Here is a 15,460-nt window from a genome sequence, read left to right on the forward strand (position 1 = left end):
GTGGGGACTCGCTCGTCCCGTACAGGGTGCAGGCATTGTGGGGACTCGCTCGTCCCGTACAGGGTGCAGGCATTGTGGGGACTCGCTCGTCCCGTACAGGGTGCAGGCATTGTGGGGACGCGCTGGTCCCGTACAGGGTGCAGGCATTGTGGGGACTCGCTCGTCCCGTACAGGGTGCAGGCATTGTGGGGACTCGCTCGTCCCGTACAGGGTGCAGGCATTGTGGGGACTCGCTCGCCCCGTACAGGGTGCAGGCATTGTGGGGACTCGCTGGTCCCGTACAGGGTGCAGGCATTGTGGGGACTCGCTCGTCCCGTGCAGGGTGCAGGCATTGTGGGGACGCGCTGGTCCCGTACAGGGTGCAGGCATTGTGGGGACGCGCTGGTCCCGTACAGGGTGCAGGCATTGTGGGGACTCGCTCATCCCGTACAGGGTGCAGGCATTGTGGGGACTCACTGTGTGCTACTTCAGCCCAGCAGTGTGATTAAGGGCCCAGACATACACACTTTACTGCGTGGAGATGGATGGATGAAGGGTAGTGAACGGTGTGTATGTGACTGAGTGATTTTGTGTGGTTGCAAGGCAGACTCTCTGCTTGCTGCTTGTGTGTCTGTGTGTGTTTGTGCATGTGTGTGAGAGATCTTTTGATGTTGTGTGTTAGTAAGGTTAGGAGTATGTGTTGGGAAGATCAAGTGTGTGAATGCGTGTGCATATGGTAGACTGTGCGTGCGTATGTTTGAGTGTGTGTGTGTGTGAGAGATCTTATGATGTTGTATGCTAGTAAGGTTTCGTGTATGTGTTGGGAAGATGTGTGGATGTGTGTGCGTGTGGTAGTGCGTGTGTGTGTGTGTGGTTTTGCGAGTGAAGCAGGTGAGTGTGGCAGACTGAAATATGCAGGATCTTGTGTTTCAGTAAGGAGAGACAGCGAGGCTCTGATCTGATTTCATTAGCCTGTCTCCTTATTACTGAGCCTGCAGAATGGACACAGTGTGCTCTAATCGTGTCTGATTCCCTTCCTGTTCTACACTCTGACCCAATGAGCTCGCAGCTCAGCTGTGACATCACTAGCTGAAGTTCTGGGTGTAAAGCTGACTCAGAGCAAACAGGTGCAGCACACATGGAACTCTGTGTCCACTTCCTGGTCTCCCCGCGCAGGCAGAAGCAGGGCGGTTTGACGCACTGGATTTGCATTCCGTTGGGCTCGACTAAGCGTCATGGAAACGCCGCGGTTGATGGCGGTATCCCAGACAGCCGTGAGAACGCCTCCTCTCCCCTGAACGCGGGATCCGCTCGGCTGGCTGAGCTCCGGAGGGTCGTGGGCTGGAGTGTGTTGTGTTATAACCCAGCTCCAGCGTCAGAACGTGTCCCGCAACGCTGCTGCAGTGCAGAGCCACTGCTGTAACGCTGAGAAAACACTCCAGGAACATTGTGGGGACGTTTAGCGCTAGCTGGGTCCGAGCTAGCAGGGGCTGCAGTCTGTTGGGGGGGGGGGGTCTGTGAACTGAACTCGTGAGAACGGCCCTGTTATTTACCTGCCCCAGGCAGCGCCCGTGGTTGCCAAATCCTCAGCTAAACCCCCCCCTCCCGGTCTGTGGCCGGTTGGTACCTGTGATCAGCAGTCAGCCAGGGAGCTAATTATGGCCTCTCTCTCTCTCCCTCTTTGTTTTGCAGAAATCGAGCGATAGCCGATTACCTCCGCTCCAACGGCTACGAAGAGGCCTACTCTGTGTTCAAGAAGGAGGCCGAGCTGGACATGGTACGTTTCCCACAATCCCCCCTGCTCGCGTCCGCTAAATTCAGCCGTTTTTTTGTGCAGCGTTTTTTTTTGTTTTGTTTTATTTTTATAGGCACTGTCACGAAGGCACTTTAGAGATAAACTGAAATTAGGACCCCCTTAACCCCCTGGAACAGCCAGCGGGGGGGGGGGGGGGGGGGGGGGGGGGGGGGTCAGACGTGCCCTGCAGTGGGGGGGGGGGGGGGCGTAGCGGCCCGGCACAGGGCCCCTGAGGCGTGCCAGCCGTTACCGTGACGACGGCGCTCTGATGTCATTGTGCCGTGCGTGACGGCCGGGGCGTGCTGGCGGTTTAGAGACGCTCAGCCGTGATTGGGCGAAACACGCTGGAGGCACACGCCTAGATCCCTCTGCTCAGGGTTCCCACGGACGGGCGGACTGACGGACGGACAGGGAAGGGGTCCGGTGGGACAGACTGACACGCTGGTTTGGGTTCTGCTCTCTGATTGCGTGAGAGGGGGCTGTTGGGGGTGTGGGGTGAGGGGGAGGACGTGTGAGTGGGGTGAGGGGGGGGGGTGCGATCAAACCTTAATTTCCTTTCTGGTGGAGAGCTGATGAATTATAGATCAGACCTGTAGATGGAGATGCACCCTGACAAGCATATATCTCTCTCTCTGTCTCTCTCTCTGTCTCTCTCACACTCTCTCTCTCTCTCTCTCTGTCTCTCTCACACACACTCTGTCTCTTTCTGTGTCTCTTGCACTCTCCATCTCTCTGAAATGTTCAAATTCAGAAAGCTTTATTGGCACGGCATATTTGGAAATGCATATTGCTACTGATCAGAATAATAACATGATGACAGGAGTAACAATAAATATTAAGATTAAAATATCAGACATGAATTCTGTCTCTCTGTCTCTCTCCCTCTCTCCCTCTCTCCCTCTCTCTCTCTCTCTCTCTCTCTCTCTCTCTCTCTCTCTCTCTCTCTCTCTCTCTCTCTCTCTCTCTCTCTCCCTCTCTCTCTCTCTCTGAAGGAGCTGTGTGATAATGTGTCATTGAGGGCTTCTTCACTGGCTGAGGTCCGGTCTCTTTGTTCCTGTTTGGGTGAATGTCGGGAAAGGGGAAGGTGGGGTGGGGGGTTTGTTTTATAACGCAGGGGTGAAACTTCAAATTAAGGGAGGAGTTTTTTTGCTCACCTGCCGAACAGAGCCCCACACACACTCTGAGCCCCCCAAATGCGCACACGCGCACACACGCATGCACGCGCACACACACACACACGCACACACACACACACGCACACACGCACACACACACGCACGCACACACACACACACGCACGCACACCCACACACACGCACGCACACCCACACACACGCACGCACACACACACGCGCGCGCACACACACACGCGCGCACACACGCACACGCGCGCACACACGCAGGCGGCAGGTGGCAGTTGTACCCCTCGTTGCTCTGGCACTGGGAGGGGCTCAGCTCTGTTGCCTGGGCAACTGCCACTCCATATTCCCCCTCCCGCCCGGCCAGGTCTCCTCATTGCCCTGGCAACGCTTCCACGGCAACGCACCGGCCGCGCCCATCTCACGCGGCCCGTCTCCGCCGCTCCCGGTCAGCCGCGGCGTTGGAACAGCTTTAGCGGTCTCTCTGCTGTCTGAGCCAATCAGGGCCCAGCAGCCCACGCTCCTGTGTGCTGTAAATGTCTGAGCCAATCAGAGCCCGGCTCAGTGTCCGGGCCCAGCAGCCCGCGCTCCTGTGTGCTGTAAATGTCTGGGCCTTTTGCAGAGTGGAATGTGCGTTTTTAGAGCTAATGCACTGCAAGCCTCTGAAAGCAGCTCTGATGCGTGTGCCTGCCCCTGTGCTGAGGTGCTCAGCAGCATATCGTCTCGTCTTGATGACACGTTTCAGTGTATGGTGTAGTATTCTCTCTCTCTGAGGGCCAGCTTGATTGGTTGATCGTGCCAGTGTTAGCGGTGTTGGTGGGTAGATTGGCTCTGATGAACGGGGACAGGTTTGCCCCCTCCGCTCTGGTTTTCGTAGGGTGGGGGTGGGGGCGGGGGTGTCCGGACGGCCGAACAGCCGGACGGCCAGTCGTCTCCCCTGCAGGAGGCGGCCGTGGCGGCGGGCTCTGATTGGCCGGGAGAGTGAGAGCCTGACTCCCAGCATTCCCGGGGTCGTGGATCACCAGCCGGCCGGCAGAGGGGGGGTTGGGGGGAGGCGGTGGGTGTAGGAGGGGGGCGGGGGTTTCCGCCCCAGCGGGTCGGAGGCTAATCTGCACGGCTGGTCTGCAGGCTGCAGGAGATTAGGCCATGTGAGGGGATTAAACCCCCCGACACCGCCCCCCAGCCTCAAACCCTGTCCCGGAACCCGCGGACCCGCCTTCCTCCCAGCCCTCATCCGCTCCTATCCCAGTTTCTGCCCCCTCTCATTTTCCTCTGTCCCTTTCTCTCTGTTCCCCTCTTTCTCCACTTCCCTTCACCCCTCTCTCTTAAAAATAGTCCACCAAGCTCCCATCTTCTTTTTAAAATAACTCTGATGATGTGTGTGAAAGCATAAATCATCCAGCTGTTTTTGTTTTCAGTGTTTTTCAATGTTCAGTCCCTCCCTGTCTCTCTCCTGACCCCCTTTCTGCCTCTGGCTCTCTCTCTCTCTCCCCCTCTCTCTCTGTTTCTCTATCCCTTTGGCCCTGTCTGTAAAGAAGCCCAGAGCTGCTTGTGTTCCTGGTGTTCTCCGCCTGACGCAGTGACTGCAGGGGGAGTTGTAATCGAGCGTTTTATCAGCGTGTCATCTGTGCGTGTGAAATGTCTTTCCCCGCGTCTCCTGTTTATGCTAACAGCGTTTCTGTGTCTGCTCTGTTCTCTTCCCTCTCTCCAGCGCGGTCACCTCCTCCTTACAAGGGCTTGTTTTCATCCGGGCCTGTGCTGTCATGTGATAGACGCTCGTTTGTGTCGAGACAAATAAAAAGCCTGTACCGTGGAATGGCCCTGGTTCCGCCCTGTTTGAGCCCTGAAAGGCTCTTTCTCATGTGTGTCCCAGTTAAAAATAAACGCGTCTCTCCTGCTCTGCTCTGCTCCCCTCAGAATGAAGAGCTAGATAAGAAGTACGCCGGCCTTTTGGAGAAGAAATGGACCTCAGTCATCAGATTACAGAAGAAGGTTTGTAGCTGTGCGAGCGTGCGTCACGTTTAGCCTGGGCCTCTGTACTGATCTCCTCTCCTAATGCATCACAGTTTCATCCGCTCCAGGTTTTAGTAGAAGCCTGTTAGTGCACTGAGTGTCAGCCTCCTGTTGGTGGCGCTAACCTGCTTTAAGGGAAGACCTGGACTGGCTCAAAGCTCTGTCCAGGAGGAGAGCTGGGACCATGTCTGCAGTTTCCTCTGGATCTGATAGTACGGGGTCTCCCACCCCTGGTCCTGAGGGCGGCTACAGTGTTCTGCTGCAGCCAGTTTAGAACCAGTAGACCTGGAATCATCTGCATTCACCCTTTGAAGAGCAGGCTTGAATAGAACAGTCAGTGTTCCAGAACTCCACTGCTCTCAGTCACCGGCAGTGATTATGACATCAGCATTAGAATGTTGAGCTAAGAACATTCTAATCACTCATTTGTGACCTCACAGTTTAAAGGCCGAATTGATCTATTAAATGCTGACTGATAGCAGAAACCAGCCAAAGCTGGTCTGAGTTTGATTGGGGCCTGGAGCCTGGTTTATGACACAACCTCTGCACCCAGCTGCGGAAGCCAGAGTGGTTCCTGGGCGGGTGATAAAGGGGGCGTGAGCGTGTGGAGCGCCGTGTCGGGAAGCGCTGCAGTTCAGCAGCGCGGAGCCGATTGTCTGAGGAGCTGAAGATGGCGTTTGATTGGAGCCTCAGCGCTCAGACGCCCGGTAACCGAGCCACAGAGCGGGGGCAGCAGGGCTTAACGCCGCTCGGAGGCCTCGATATCCCATAAACCCCGGGCTCAGAGCCTCTCAGGGCGGGAGGCTGTTAAGAACAGGATTAACCCGGACCCCAGCGCTCGTCTGACCTCCCGCACTGCTCAGGATTCTTATCTGGATTCCTCTTGCCCCCCCAATCGCCCCCCCCCCAGCCAGGAACTGCATCCTGTTTTGGTGGCAGAAGCACACTGTTGTGTTCCAGTGGCTGAGGGGCTCTTAGGGTTACCTGCTGTGAATGACAGGTCCACAGCTCCTGTCCCGTGCTGGTTAGCTGCTTTTTCTCCAGCCAGTTACCCCCTGGCTTTTCACTCAAATAATGATCCTCTCCCCTCCGTGCAGGTGATGGAGCTGGAGTCCAAGCTGAACGAGGCGAAGGAGGAGATCACTCTGGGGGGCCCCATCGGGCAGAAGCGGGACCCCAAGGAGTGGATCCCGCGCCCCCCAGAGAAGTACGGCCTGAGCGGCCACCGCAGCCCCGTCACCCGCGTCATCTTCCACCCCGTCTTCAGCGTCATGGTGTCTGCCTCCGAGGACGCCACCATCAAGGTGCGGCCCGCTCGCCCCCCTCCTCTCCCTCCCCGTCTCTCTCTCTCTCTCTCTCTCTCTCGCTCTCTCTCTCTCCCTCTCTCTCTCTCTCTCTCTCTCTCTCTGCCTCCCTCTCTCTCTCTCCCTCCCTCTCTCTCTCTCTCTCTCTCTCTCTCTTGCTCCGGTGCTGGCTGTGTCTCCATACGGGGCTGTTTGTTGTGCTGGGTGTTGCTGAGTCACAGAGAAGCTCAGTGTTCTGCAGGGAGCTCCTCCCCCCAGGACACGCCCGCCTGCGTCAGCTCTGCACCCCCCCCTCAGCAGACACACTCACGCACTCACCAAACATGCATGCACGCACACCCAGCATGTACACATGCACAAACACACGCTCTTCTGTTGATTGAAAATATCATCACGTGTGTTTTTGTCTGAGTTATTTATACTCGCATCAGCCTGCCAAACCCCCCCCCCCACTGCTCCTCCTCTCAGAGCTGATTTGCACTATTGATTTTTTGTGGAACATAGAAAAGAGATGCTGTCACCAGCCAAATCAGACACACACACACACGCACACACGCACACACACACACAGACACTCGCGCACACAGCACTGCTCTACTTTCAGGGAAGCTGGTCCCACCAACCAATCCGCTTACAGGACACTGCAGCTTCCCTTTCCACACACTAGAGCTGCAGTGTCTGTGCTCGAGACTGAGCTGTGATTGGATAACGCCGGTGCTGTCCTGCTGACCTGGTCATATGGTTAGCCTATGGTGAGACAGCATGCCTCGGGGTTGGGGCTGGGCCCCCTGTGGCCCATTGTGGCCCCCTGCTTCCCCCTGTTGCCCCCTGTGGCCCCCGGCTCTGAGCCGGTGATGATGGTCTGTATGCAGCTGCTGACATTTGATATTGATCTGCCTTTAAAATGGATCTCCTGGGCTGAGCAACCTTTTCAGCCGTTTGAGCTGTCAAGCCGTGACATCATCGCATTGAAAACGCCTTCAAACGCATTCCTCTCTCCATCTCCATTATTTTATTTCACTCCCTCATCCCCCTCCCCCTTCCCCGTCTGCAACAGTATGCTCCAAATCAGGTTCTGACATCTCAACGATTGAACAAAGAACGGAAACAAAAAACAGACGAGACAAAAGACTGAGGAGACCTCGAAGGCCAGGATGTCTGTGTTTGAGTATGTGGTGAAAAGGCCATTAACAAGACCCCTGCTCTTCAGCCTTCACAAAACTGTCTTCTGGGAAATGTAGTTTCAGTCTTAACAATCAGAATGGACTTTTCATAGTTTGAATATCAGCGCTGTAGTGTTGGGGAAATAATAAGCTCTGCTTGGTTTCTTTCCCTGTGAAATGAATAGCGGGTGTATGGATTGGTGCCTGTGTGCGCTACACTGGGGGCGGAGATGATCATTTTCTGTCTCGCTGTGAGGCCCAGACTCCCTGCGTGTGTGATGTCATTATTCCAGCCTCCTGAGCAGCGCTGGACTCTGGGAGAAGCCCTTTATCAGGACCACAGGAGCTGAGAATACCCCTCTTTATTATAAAAACCACTCCCTGCAAATACTACACCTGGGAGCCGGAGGAACAGACAGAGATCAGAGATTTGTTTTACTTGCACAGAAAAATATGTATGTATTGCACAAAGAAGTTGTAACAGTGGGCTTTGGTTGTAACAGCAGTTCTGTCTTTGTAAGCATTAAGATCTTAGTCCGTCTGTGGAAGTGTTTTACAGGGCCTGCTTCACATGGATAGAAACACACCTTTCTTTTTTTGAACTGCTGGGACACATGCCCTGCAGTCTGAGGGTGCTTTGTCCAGACGTGGGTTGCGGGTTCGATTCCCCCGTGTGGGACTGTGCCGGCAGCCTCGGCCCTCTCCCCTGCCCTCGCCCTCCGCAAGCTGTTGTGCTTTCGCCTGATTGGTCGCCCGTGGAGCCGGCAGACGGGCCTGCTGGGTTCAGCTGTGGGGTTGGGACGGGGGGGCGAGCGTGTTTGGGATGGTCTGGCTAAAACTGCAGTCTCTCTGGCCTTCTCTCTCTCATGCTGTATTGACAGGAAATGCATGTGTGGACTGTGTCAGGTGTGTGGAAATAAATGTACACATGAAAGCAGATACGTTTCACATCAGCAAACACTGTACAGTGAAGCCTGACCTCACCTGACCGGTCTTCTGAACGGATTTGAAACCAGCAGACGTGTCTTAGACACACACTCCCTACCCAGTGCCTTCATATCTGTACTGTGTGCTGTATATATGATGAATAATGAGAGAGATGTCTCCTGTACTGTATATTTAATGAGTAATGTGCAGTGTCCCCCTCCCCCCCCAGGTGTGGGACTATGAGACGGGGGACTTTGAGCGCACGCTGAAGGGACACACGGACTCTGTGCAGGACATCTCCTTCGACCAGACCGGGAAGCTGCTGGCCTCCTGCTCCGCTGACATGACCATCAAACTCTGGGACTTCCAGGGCTTCGAGTGCATCAGGACCATGCATGGTGAGGGGGGGGGCTTCGAGTGCATCAGGACCATGCATGGTGAGGGGGGGGGGGGGGGCTTCGAGTGCATCAGGACCATGCATGGTGAGGGGGGGGGAGTCATAGTGCATCAGGACCATGCATGGTGAGGGGGGGGGCTTCGAGTGCATCAGGACCATGCATGGTGAGGGGGGGGCGTCAGGGGGGCATCCGGACCATGCATGGTGAGGGGGCTTCGAGTGCATCAGGACCATGCATGGTGAGGGAGGGGGGCTTCGAGTGCATCAGGACCATGCATGGTGAGGGGGGGGGGGGCTTCGAGTGCATCAGGACCATGCATGGTGAGGGGGGGGGGCATCAGGACCATGCATGGTGAGGGGTGGGGGCATCAGGACCATGCATGGTGAGGGGGGGGGGTCATAGTGCATCAGGACCATGCATGGTGAGGAGGGGGGGGGCTTCGAGTGCATCAGGACCATGCATGGTGAGGAGGGGAGGGCATCAGGGGGGCATCAGGACCATGCATGGTGAGAGGGGGGGTTCAGGGGGGCATCCGGACCATGCATGGTGAGGGGGCTTCGAGTGCATCAGGACCATGCATGGTGAGGGAGGGGGGCTTCGAGTGCATCAGGACCATGCATGGTGAGGGGGGGGGGCTTCGAGTGCATCAGGACCATGCATGGTGAGGGGGGGGGGGCATCAGGACCATGCATGGTGAGGGGGGGGGGGGCATCAGGACCATGCATGGTGAGGGGGGGGGGGTCATAGTGCATCAGGACCATGCATGGTGAGGAGGGGGGGGGCTTCGAGTGCATCAGGACCATGCATGGTGAGGAGGGGAGGGCATCAGGGGGGCATCAGGACCATGCATGGTGAGAGGGGGGGTTCAGGGGGGCATCCGGACCATGCATGGTGAGGGGGGGGCATCAGGACCATGCATGGTGAGGGGGGGGGGGGGGCTTTGAGTGCATCAGGACCATGCATGGTGAGGGGGGGGGGGGGCTTTGAGTGCATCAGGACCATGCATGGTGAGGGGGGGGCATCAGGGGGGCATCCGGACCATGCATGGTGAGGGGGGGGCATCAGGGGGGCATCAGGACCATGCATGGTGAGGGGGGGGGCATCAGGACCATGCATGGTGAGGGGGGGGGCATCAGGACCATGCATGGTGAGGGGGGGGGCGTCAGGGGGGCATCCGGACCATGCATGGTGAGGGGGGGGCATCAGGACCATGCATGGTGAGGGGGGGGCGTCAGGGGGGCATCCGGACCATGCATGGTGAGGGGGGGGCATCAGGACCATGCATGGTGCGGGGGGGGGGCATCAGGGGGGCATCCGGACCATGCATGGTGAGGGGGGGGCATCAGGACCATGCATGGTGAGGGGGGGGCATCAGGACCATGCATGGTGAGGGGGGGGGGGGCATCAGGGGGGCATCCGGACCATGCATGGTGAGGGGGGGGCATCAGGACCATGCATGGTGAGGGGGGGGCATCAGGGGGGCATCGGGACCATGCATGGTGAGGGGGGGGGCATCAGGACCATGCATGGTGAGGGGGGGGGGGGTCATAGTGCATCAGGACCATGCATGGTGAGGAGGGGGGCATCAGGACCATGCATGGTGAGGGGGGGGGGGGTCATAGTGCATCAGGACCATGCATGGTGAGGGGGGGGTGGGGTGGGCAGTGAGCTGAATAAAATCGTCCTCAGGTGTGTGTGTTTAAGCCTCAGTGGTGCTGCCTGCTCCTTATGACAGTGAGAGACGGGCACTGTGTTTTAAATGTACATGCGCACATGGACCTCAGTATAAAGACTCAGATCCTCCACCCTGCAGCCCTTAGTTGAAGCAGGAGGTGCAGGACCGGAGCCTGTTCTGCCCTCTCAGATAACCCTGTTAAAGCCTGGGTACAGAGAGCCCGACCCTGCCTTAATAACCAGAGTAATAACCCCCCCCAACCTAACCCTAACCCTAACCCCCCACCCTAACCCTAACCCTAACCCTCACCCCCACCCTAACCCTCACCCTCACCCTCTCAGATAACCCTGTTAAAGCCTGGGTATGGAGAGCCTGACCCTGCCTTAATAACCAGAGTAATAACCCCACCCTAACCCTAACCCCCCACCCTAACCCTCACCCTCACCCCCACCCTAACCCCCCACCCTAACCCTCACCCTCTCAGATAACCCTGTTAAAGCCTGGGCATGATGATCCCAACCCTGCCTTAATAACCAGAGTAATACCCCCCCCCCCAACCTAACCCTAACCCCCCCACCCTAACCCTAACCCTCACCCCCACCCTAACCCTAACCCTAACCCTCACCCTCTCAGATAACCCTGTTAAAGCCTAGGGCACGGTGAGCCAGACCCTGCCTTAATAACCAGAGTAATAACCCCCCCTCTGAGCGCTTAAGAATAGACCTGACTGAGGGGGGTTTAAATAAATGGGGCTCTCGCACAGCGGGGGGGATGGGGGGTCGGTCTGCTGTGCCCCAGGTAGCTTGGTTTCCTTGGCGGGGAGGTGGGAGGGGGGAGCCAATTAGAGGGGCTGGTGTCTGTAAGCAGCTAATTGGATGATGAATCGGCCGGCGGGGAAAAAAAAGGGGGCCGGCTTAAAAAAGAGCGGAACCGCGTGGAGAATGTTATCTCCCCTCCTAATCCCATAATCCCCCCTGCCAAACACGCCCGCCGCCGGGCTGGGTCTGCGGGCGTGCATCGCCCTGGAAACGGGGGACGCTGCTCCTGGGGGGGCGTGGGGGGGGAGACTCCCCGAAACAGCGGTGTGTTAGTCACAGTAACTCAGCGGCCTGGCGGTGTGCGACACTCCGATACGGGAGAGACGCTCCGCTGTGGTACCTGTCTAACAGGAGCCAGGGTCCCTGAGTTTACACTGCTAAATGTGTGTGTGTGTGTGAGAGACTGTGTGTGTGTGTGTGTGTGAGAGCGTGTGAGAGCGTGTGAGAGCGCGTGTGTGTATTTGTGCGCGCGTATTTACTGCGACTGCTGTGTAAGCTGTGGACTCACTGTGCCGTTCTCTCTGTTCTTGTTTTCAGGGCACGACCACAACGTCTCCTCTGTGGCCATCATGCCCAACGGAGACCACATAGTCTCCGCCTCCAGGGACAAAACCATCAAGATGTGGGAGGTAGCCACTGGGTGAGAGAGCGCCACTGCGACAGTGAGGGGGGGGGGGGGGGGGGTAGAGGGAAAAGGAGGAAGAAAGGAGGGCACAGAGAAGAGAGGGGGGAATGGAGGGGAAAGGAGAAAGGAGGGCACGGGGAAGAGAGGGAGAGAGAGATGGAAGATGCCGTAAAGATAGTACTGTCTGGTCCTTCCTGTGGGTGTATGGGGGGGGTGTCTTATCATTGGCTGGCAGAGCAGCACAGAGCCCCCCCCCAGGGTGCCCCCCACAGCAGGGCGGTAACTGCTTCACTGTGGGGACCCACGCCTTCTCTATTTCTTATTCTCTCTCTCTCGCACACGCACGCACGCACACACACACACTCACTCATGTGCGCACACACGCTTTGCTGATAGAGTAGGTCACGGATGTTCCACAGGGATCTTCTGACTGCACTCTACACACGGTTTACATGGTTATCAGTCACTGGTTACTGACGCTGGATGCTGGAAGTTAAAGGTTCTTTCATGCATATTGTAGTTCTTGTGCTGCATTTTAATCTCTTTTTAGAATAAAATTATAGAGTCTTGATGGAACTACGTGTGTGGGTTAGGCTTTTGGCTGATGTGTTAATTGATTTATAGGTTATGTGGTTGGTTTGTATGTAAAAGGAATTGTTTCTTAAGTGATATATAGAGGTTAAGTGGTTGATTTATATGTTAAGGGATTGACTAATTGGTTAAGTGATTTATAAGTTAAGGAGTCGATTTAAGTTAAGCGGTTGGTTAGGTGATTGGTTGGTTATTGGTTTACTGATGGCTCTCTTGGTTCTGACGCAGGTACTGTGTGATGTGATTGGTTATTGTTTGACTGATGGCTCTTGGCGCTGACGCAGGTACTGTGTGAAGATGGCAGGTGATTGGTTGGTGATTGGTTGACTGATGCCTCTCTTGGCTGTGACGCAGGTACTGTGTGAAGATGGCAGGTGATTGGTTGGTGATTGGTTGACTGGTGCCTGTCTTGGCTGTGACGCAGGTACTGTGTGATGTGATTGGTCGACAGATAGCTCTTTGCTCTGGCGCAGGTACTGTGTGAAGATGACAGGTGATTGGTTGGTGATTGGTTGACTGATGCCTCTCTTGGCTGTGACGCAGGTACTGTGTGACGTGATTGGTTGACTGATAGCTCTTGGTTCTGAAGCAGGTACTGTGTGATGTGATTGGTTGGTTCTTGTTTGACTGATAGCTCGTTGCTCTGACGCAGGTACTGTGTGATGTGATTGGTTGGTTCTTGTTTGACTGATAGCTCTTTGCTCTGACGCAGGTACTGTGTGATGTGATTGGTTGGTTATTGTTTGACTGATGGCTCTTGGTTCTGACGCAGGTACTGTGTGATGTGATTGGTTGGTTATTGTTTGACTGATGGCTCTTGGTTCTGACGCAGGTGCTGTGTGATGTGATTGGTTGGTTATTGTTTGACTGATGGCTCTTTGCTCTGGCGCAGGTACTGTGTGAAGACGTTCACGGGCCACAGAGAGTGGGTGCGCATGGTGAGGCCCAATCAGGACGGCTCGCTGATCGCCAGCAGCTCCAACGACCAGACGGTGCGGGTGTGGGTGACGGCCACCAAAGAGTGCAAGGCGGAGCTGCGGGAGCACGAGCACGTGGTGGAGTGCATCTCCTGGGCCCCCGAGAGTGCCCACCCCACCATCCTGGAGGCCACGGGGTCAGAGGTCAGAGTTCAAACCCCCCGCCCACACGTTCGGGACTTTCTGTCTTTCACCACGCCCCTCATGAATAATCAGTAGACCACTAAGCTTGAGTAATGGCAGAGACATGCTTTTGAGTGATGAGTGCCCCCTGCTGGCCATCTCATTGGGCGAACAGAATGACTACATTTCCCAGCAGGCTTTGGCCGAATTGGCAGGGGTCGTGCTGGGGTCAGGAGCTTTTATAGGTGGAGGGTGTGTTTAGGGCGGGGCTGGACTCACTGGCTCCTCCCCCTGTCCCGCAGGCTAAGAAGAGTGGCAAGCCCGGCCCCTTCCTGCTGTCCGGCTCCAGAGACAAGACCATCAAGATGTGGGACATCAGCACTGGCATGTGCCTTATGACCCTGGTCAGTACGTGTGTGTGTGTGTGTGTGTGTGTGTGTGTGTGTGTGTGTGTGTGTGTGTGTGTGTGTGTGTGTGTATGTGCGTACGTGCGTACGTGCGTGTGTGTGTGTGTGTGTGTGTGTGTCAGTCTGTGTGTACGTGTGTACGTGTGTGTGTGTGTGTGTGTACGTGCGTGTGTGTGTGTCAGTCTGTGTGCATGAGTGTGTACGTGTGTGTGTGTGTGTGTGTGTGTGTGTCAGTCTGTGTGCATGAGTGTGTACGTGCGTGTGTGTGTGTAACGCTCTCTCTGACCGCAGGTGGGCCATGATAACTGGGTGCGTGGGGTGATAGTTCACCCCGGAGGGAAGTTCATCGTGAGCTGCGCTGATGACAAGACCCTGCGCATCTGGGACTACAAGAACAAGCGCTGCATGAAGACGCTGAGCGCCCACGAACATTTCGTCACCTCTCTGGGTGAGTCAGAGTCAATGACCGAGTCAGACTCAGAGACTGAGTCAGTGACTGAGTCAGAGTCAGATTCAATGACCGAGTCAGAGTCATTCTGCCCCCTCTCTGGGTGAGCCAGAGACCGAGTCAGAGTCAGTGACCGAGTCAGAGACATTCTGTCCCCTCTCTGGGTGAGTCAGGGACCGAGTCAGAGTCAGTGACCGAGTCAGAGACTGAGTCAGAGTCATTCTGTCACCTCTGCAGCTAGTTGGGTTGAGAGAGTGAAATGTTTAATTTGGGATTTAAAGGTGAGCTATGTGGGGTGGTGGGGGGAGGCTATGCTTTGGGCTGCCAGTGGGATCGAGGCTGTGCAGATCTCCTGAGACACTACAGGCTATTCTGCTGGCTTGTGCTCTCCTCTTTCTCTCTCCCTTCCTCTCACCTCCCTCCCCTCTTCTTCTCTGTTCCCATCTGTTTCCCTCCCTCCCTCTCTCTTTCCCTCCGTCTGTCTCTGTCTCTCCCTTTCCTCTGAAGGGCTGGGTTCAGTGTGCTTTATTGGCAGAAAAGCGCACAGAGCTTATAGCAGTGTTTACACACTCTGCTCCTCTCCACCTCCCCTGTCTGTTCATATCTCTCTCCCCCACCTCCGTCGCTCCTTCTGCCTTCCTTTGTCTCCATCCCTTTCTTTCTCCCTCTCCCGCTCGCAATATCTGCCAATCTCTCTCTCGGGCAGTGTGTCTGCATGTGTACAGTGTGTATAGAGGATTAGCAGGCTTTAGTGCAGGTGATTGTGTGTGCGTGTGCGCGTGCGTGCCTCTCTGCCATTATTAGATGTTCAGCGTGTGAAAATCCGTTTTTCCTGAAACCGTGGGACAGACAAATGGACTGAGCATGTGCAGAAACACCCCAACTCTTTCATGTCACTAACTAAGACTATCTGCTCTCTCTCCATCTCTCTCTCTCTCTCTCTCTGCGCAGATTTCCATAAGACTGCTCCGTACGTGGTAACTGGGAGCGTAGATCAAACAGTAAAGGTTTGGGAGTGCCGCTGATTCTACCTGCAGGGCGACGCCCCTTCCTGGCCCCCCACCCCCCCATCTCTATC

General features: G+C 56.0%; 1 protein-coding gene across 1 annotated transcript in view; it reads left to right on the top strand.

Moving 5' to 3' along the window:
* Positions 1–15,460, top strand: part of LOC118235554 (lissencephaly-1 homolog A) — a 36,133-nt gene extending 20,673 nt beyond the window's left edge. Inside the window, exons 3-11 of the mRNA XM_035433005.1 lie at positions 1,672–1,756; positions 4,831–4,905; positions 6,024–6,230; positions 8,550–8,718; positions 11,749–11,851; positions 13,320–13,548; positions 13,830–13,931; positions 14,226–14,382; positions 15,334–15,460. Coding sequence (XP_035288896.1) covers positions 1,672–1,756; positions 4,831–4,905; positions 6,024–6,230; positions 8,550–8,718; positions 11,749–11,851; positions 13,320–13,548; positions 13,830–13,931; positions 14,226–14,382; positions 15,334–15,407 — 1,201 coding nt within the window. The 3' untranslated portion in view covers positions 15,408–15,460. The remainder of the gene's footprint in view (positions 1–1,671; positions 1,757–4,830; positions 4,906–6,023; positions 6,231–8,549; positions 8,719–11,748; positions 11,852–13,319; positions 13,549–13,829; positions 13,932–14,225; positions 14,383–15,333) is intronic.

The sequence above is a fragment of the Anguilla anguilla genome, chromosome 9 (assembly GCF_013347855.1).
Source record: "Anguilla anguilla isolate fAngAng1 chromosome 9, fAngAng1.pri, whole genome shotgun sequence".
Taxonomy (NCBI): domain Eukaryota; kingdom Metazoa; phylum Chordata; class Actinopteri; order Anguilliformes; family Anguillidae; genus Anguilla; species Anguilla anguilla.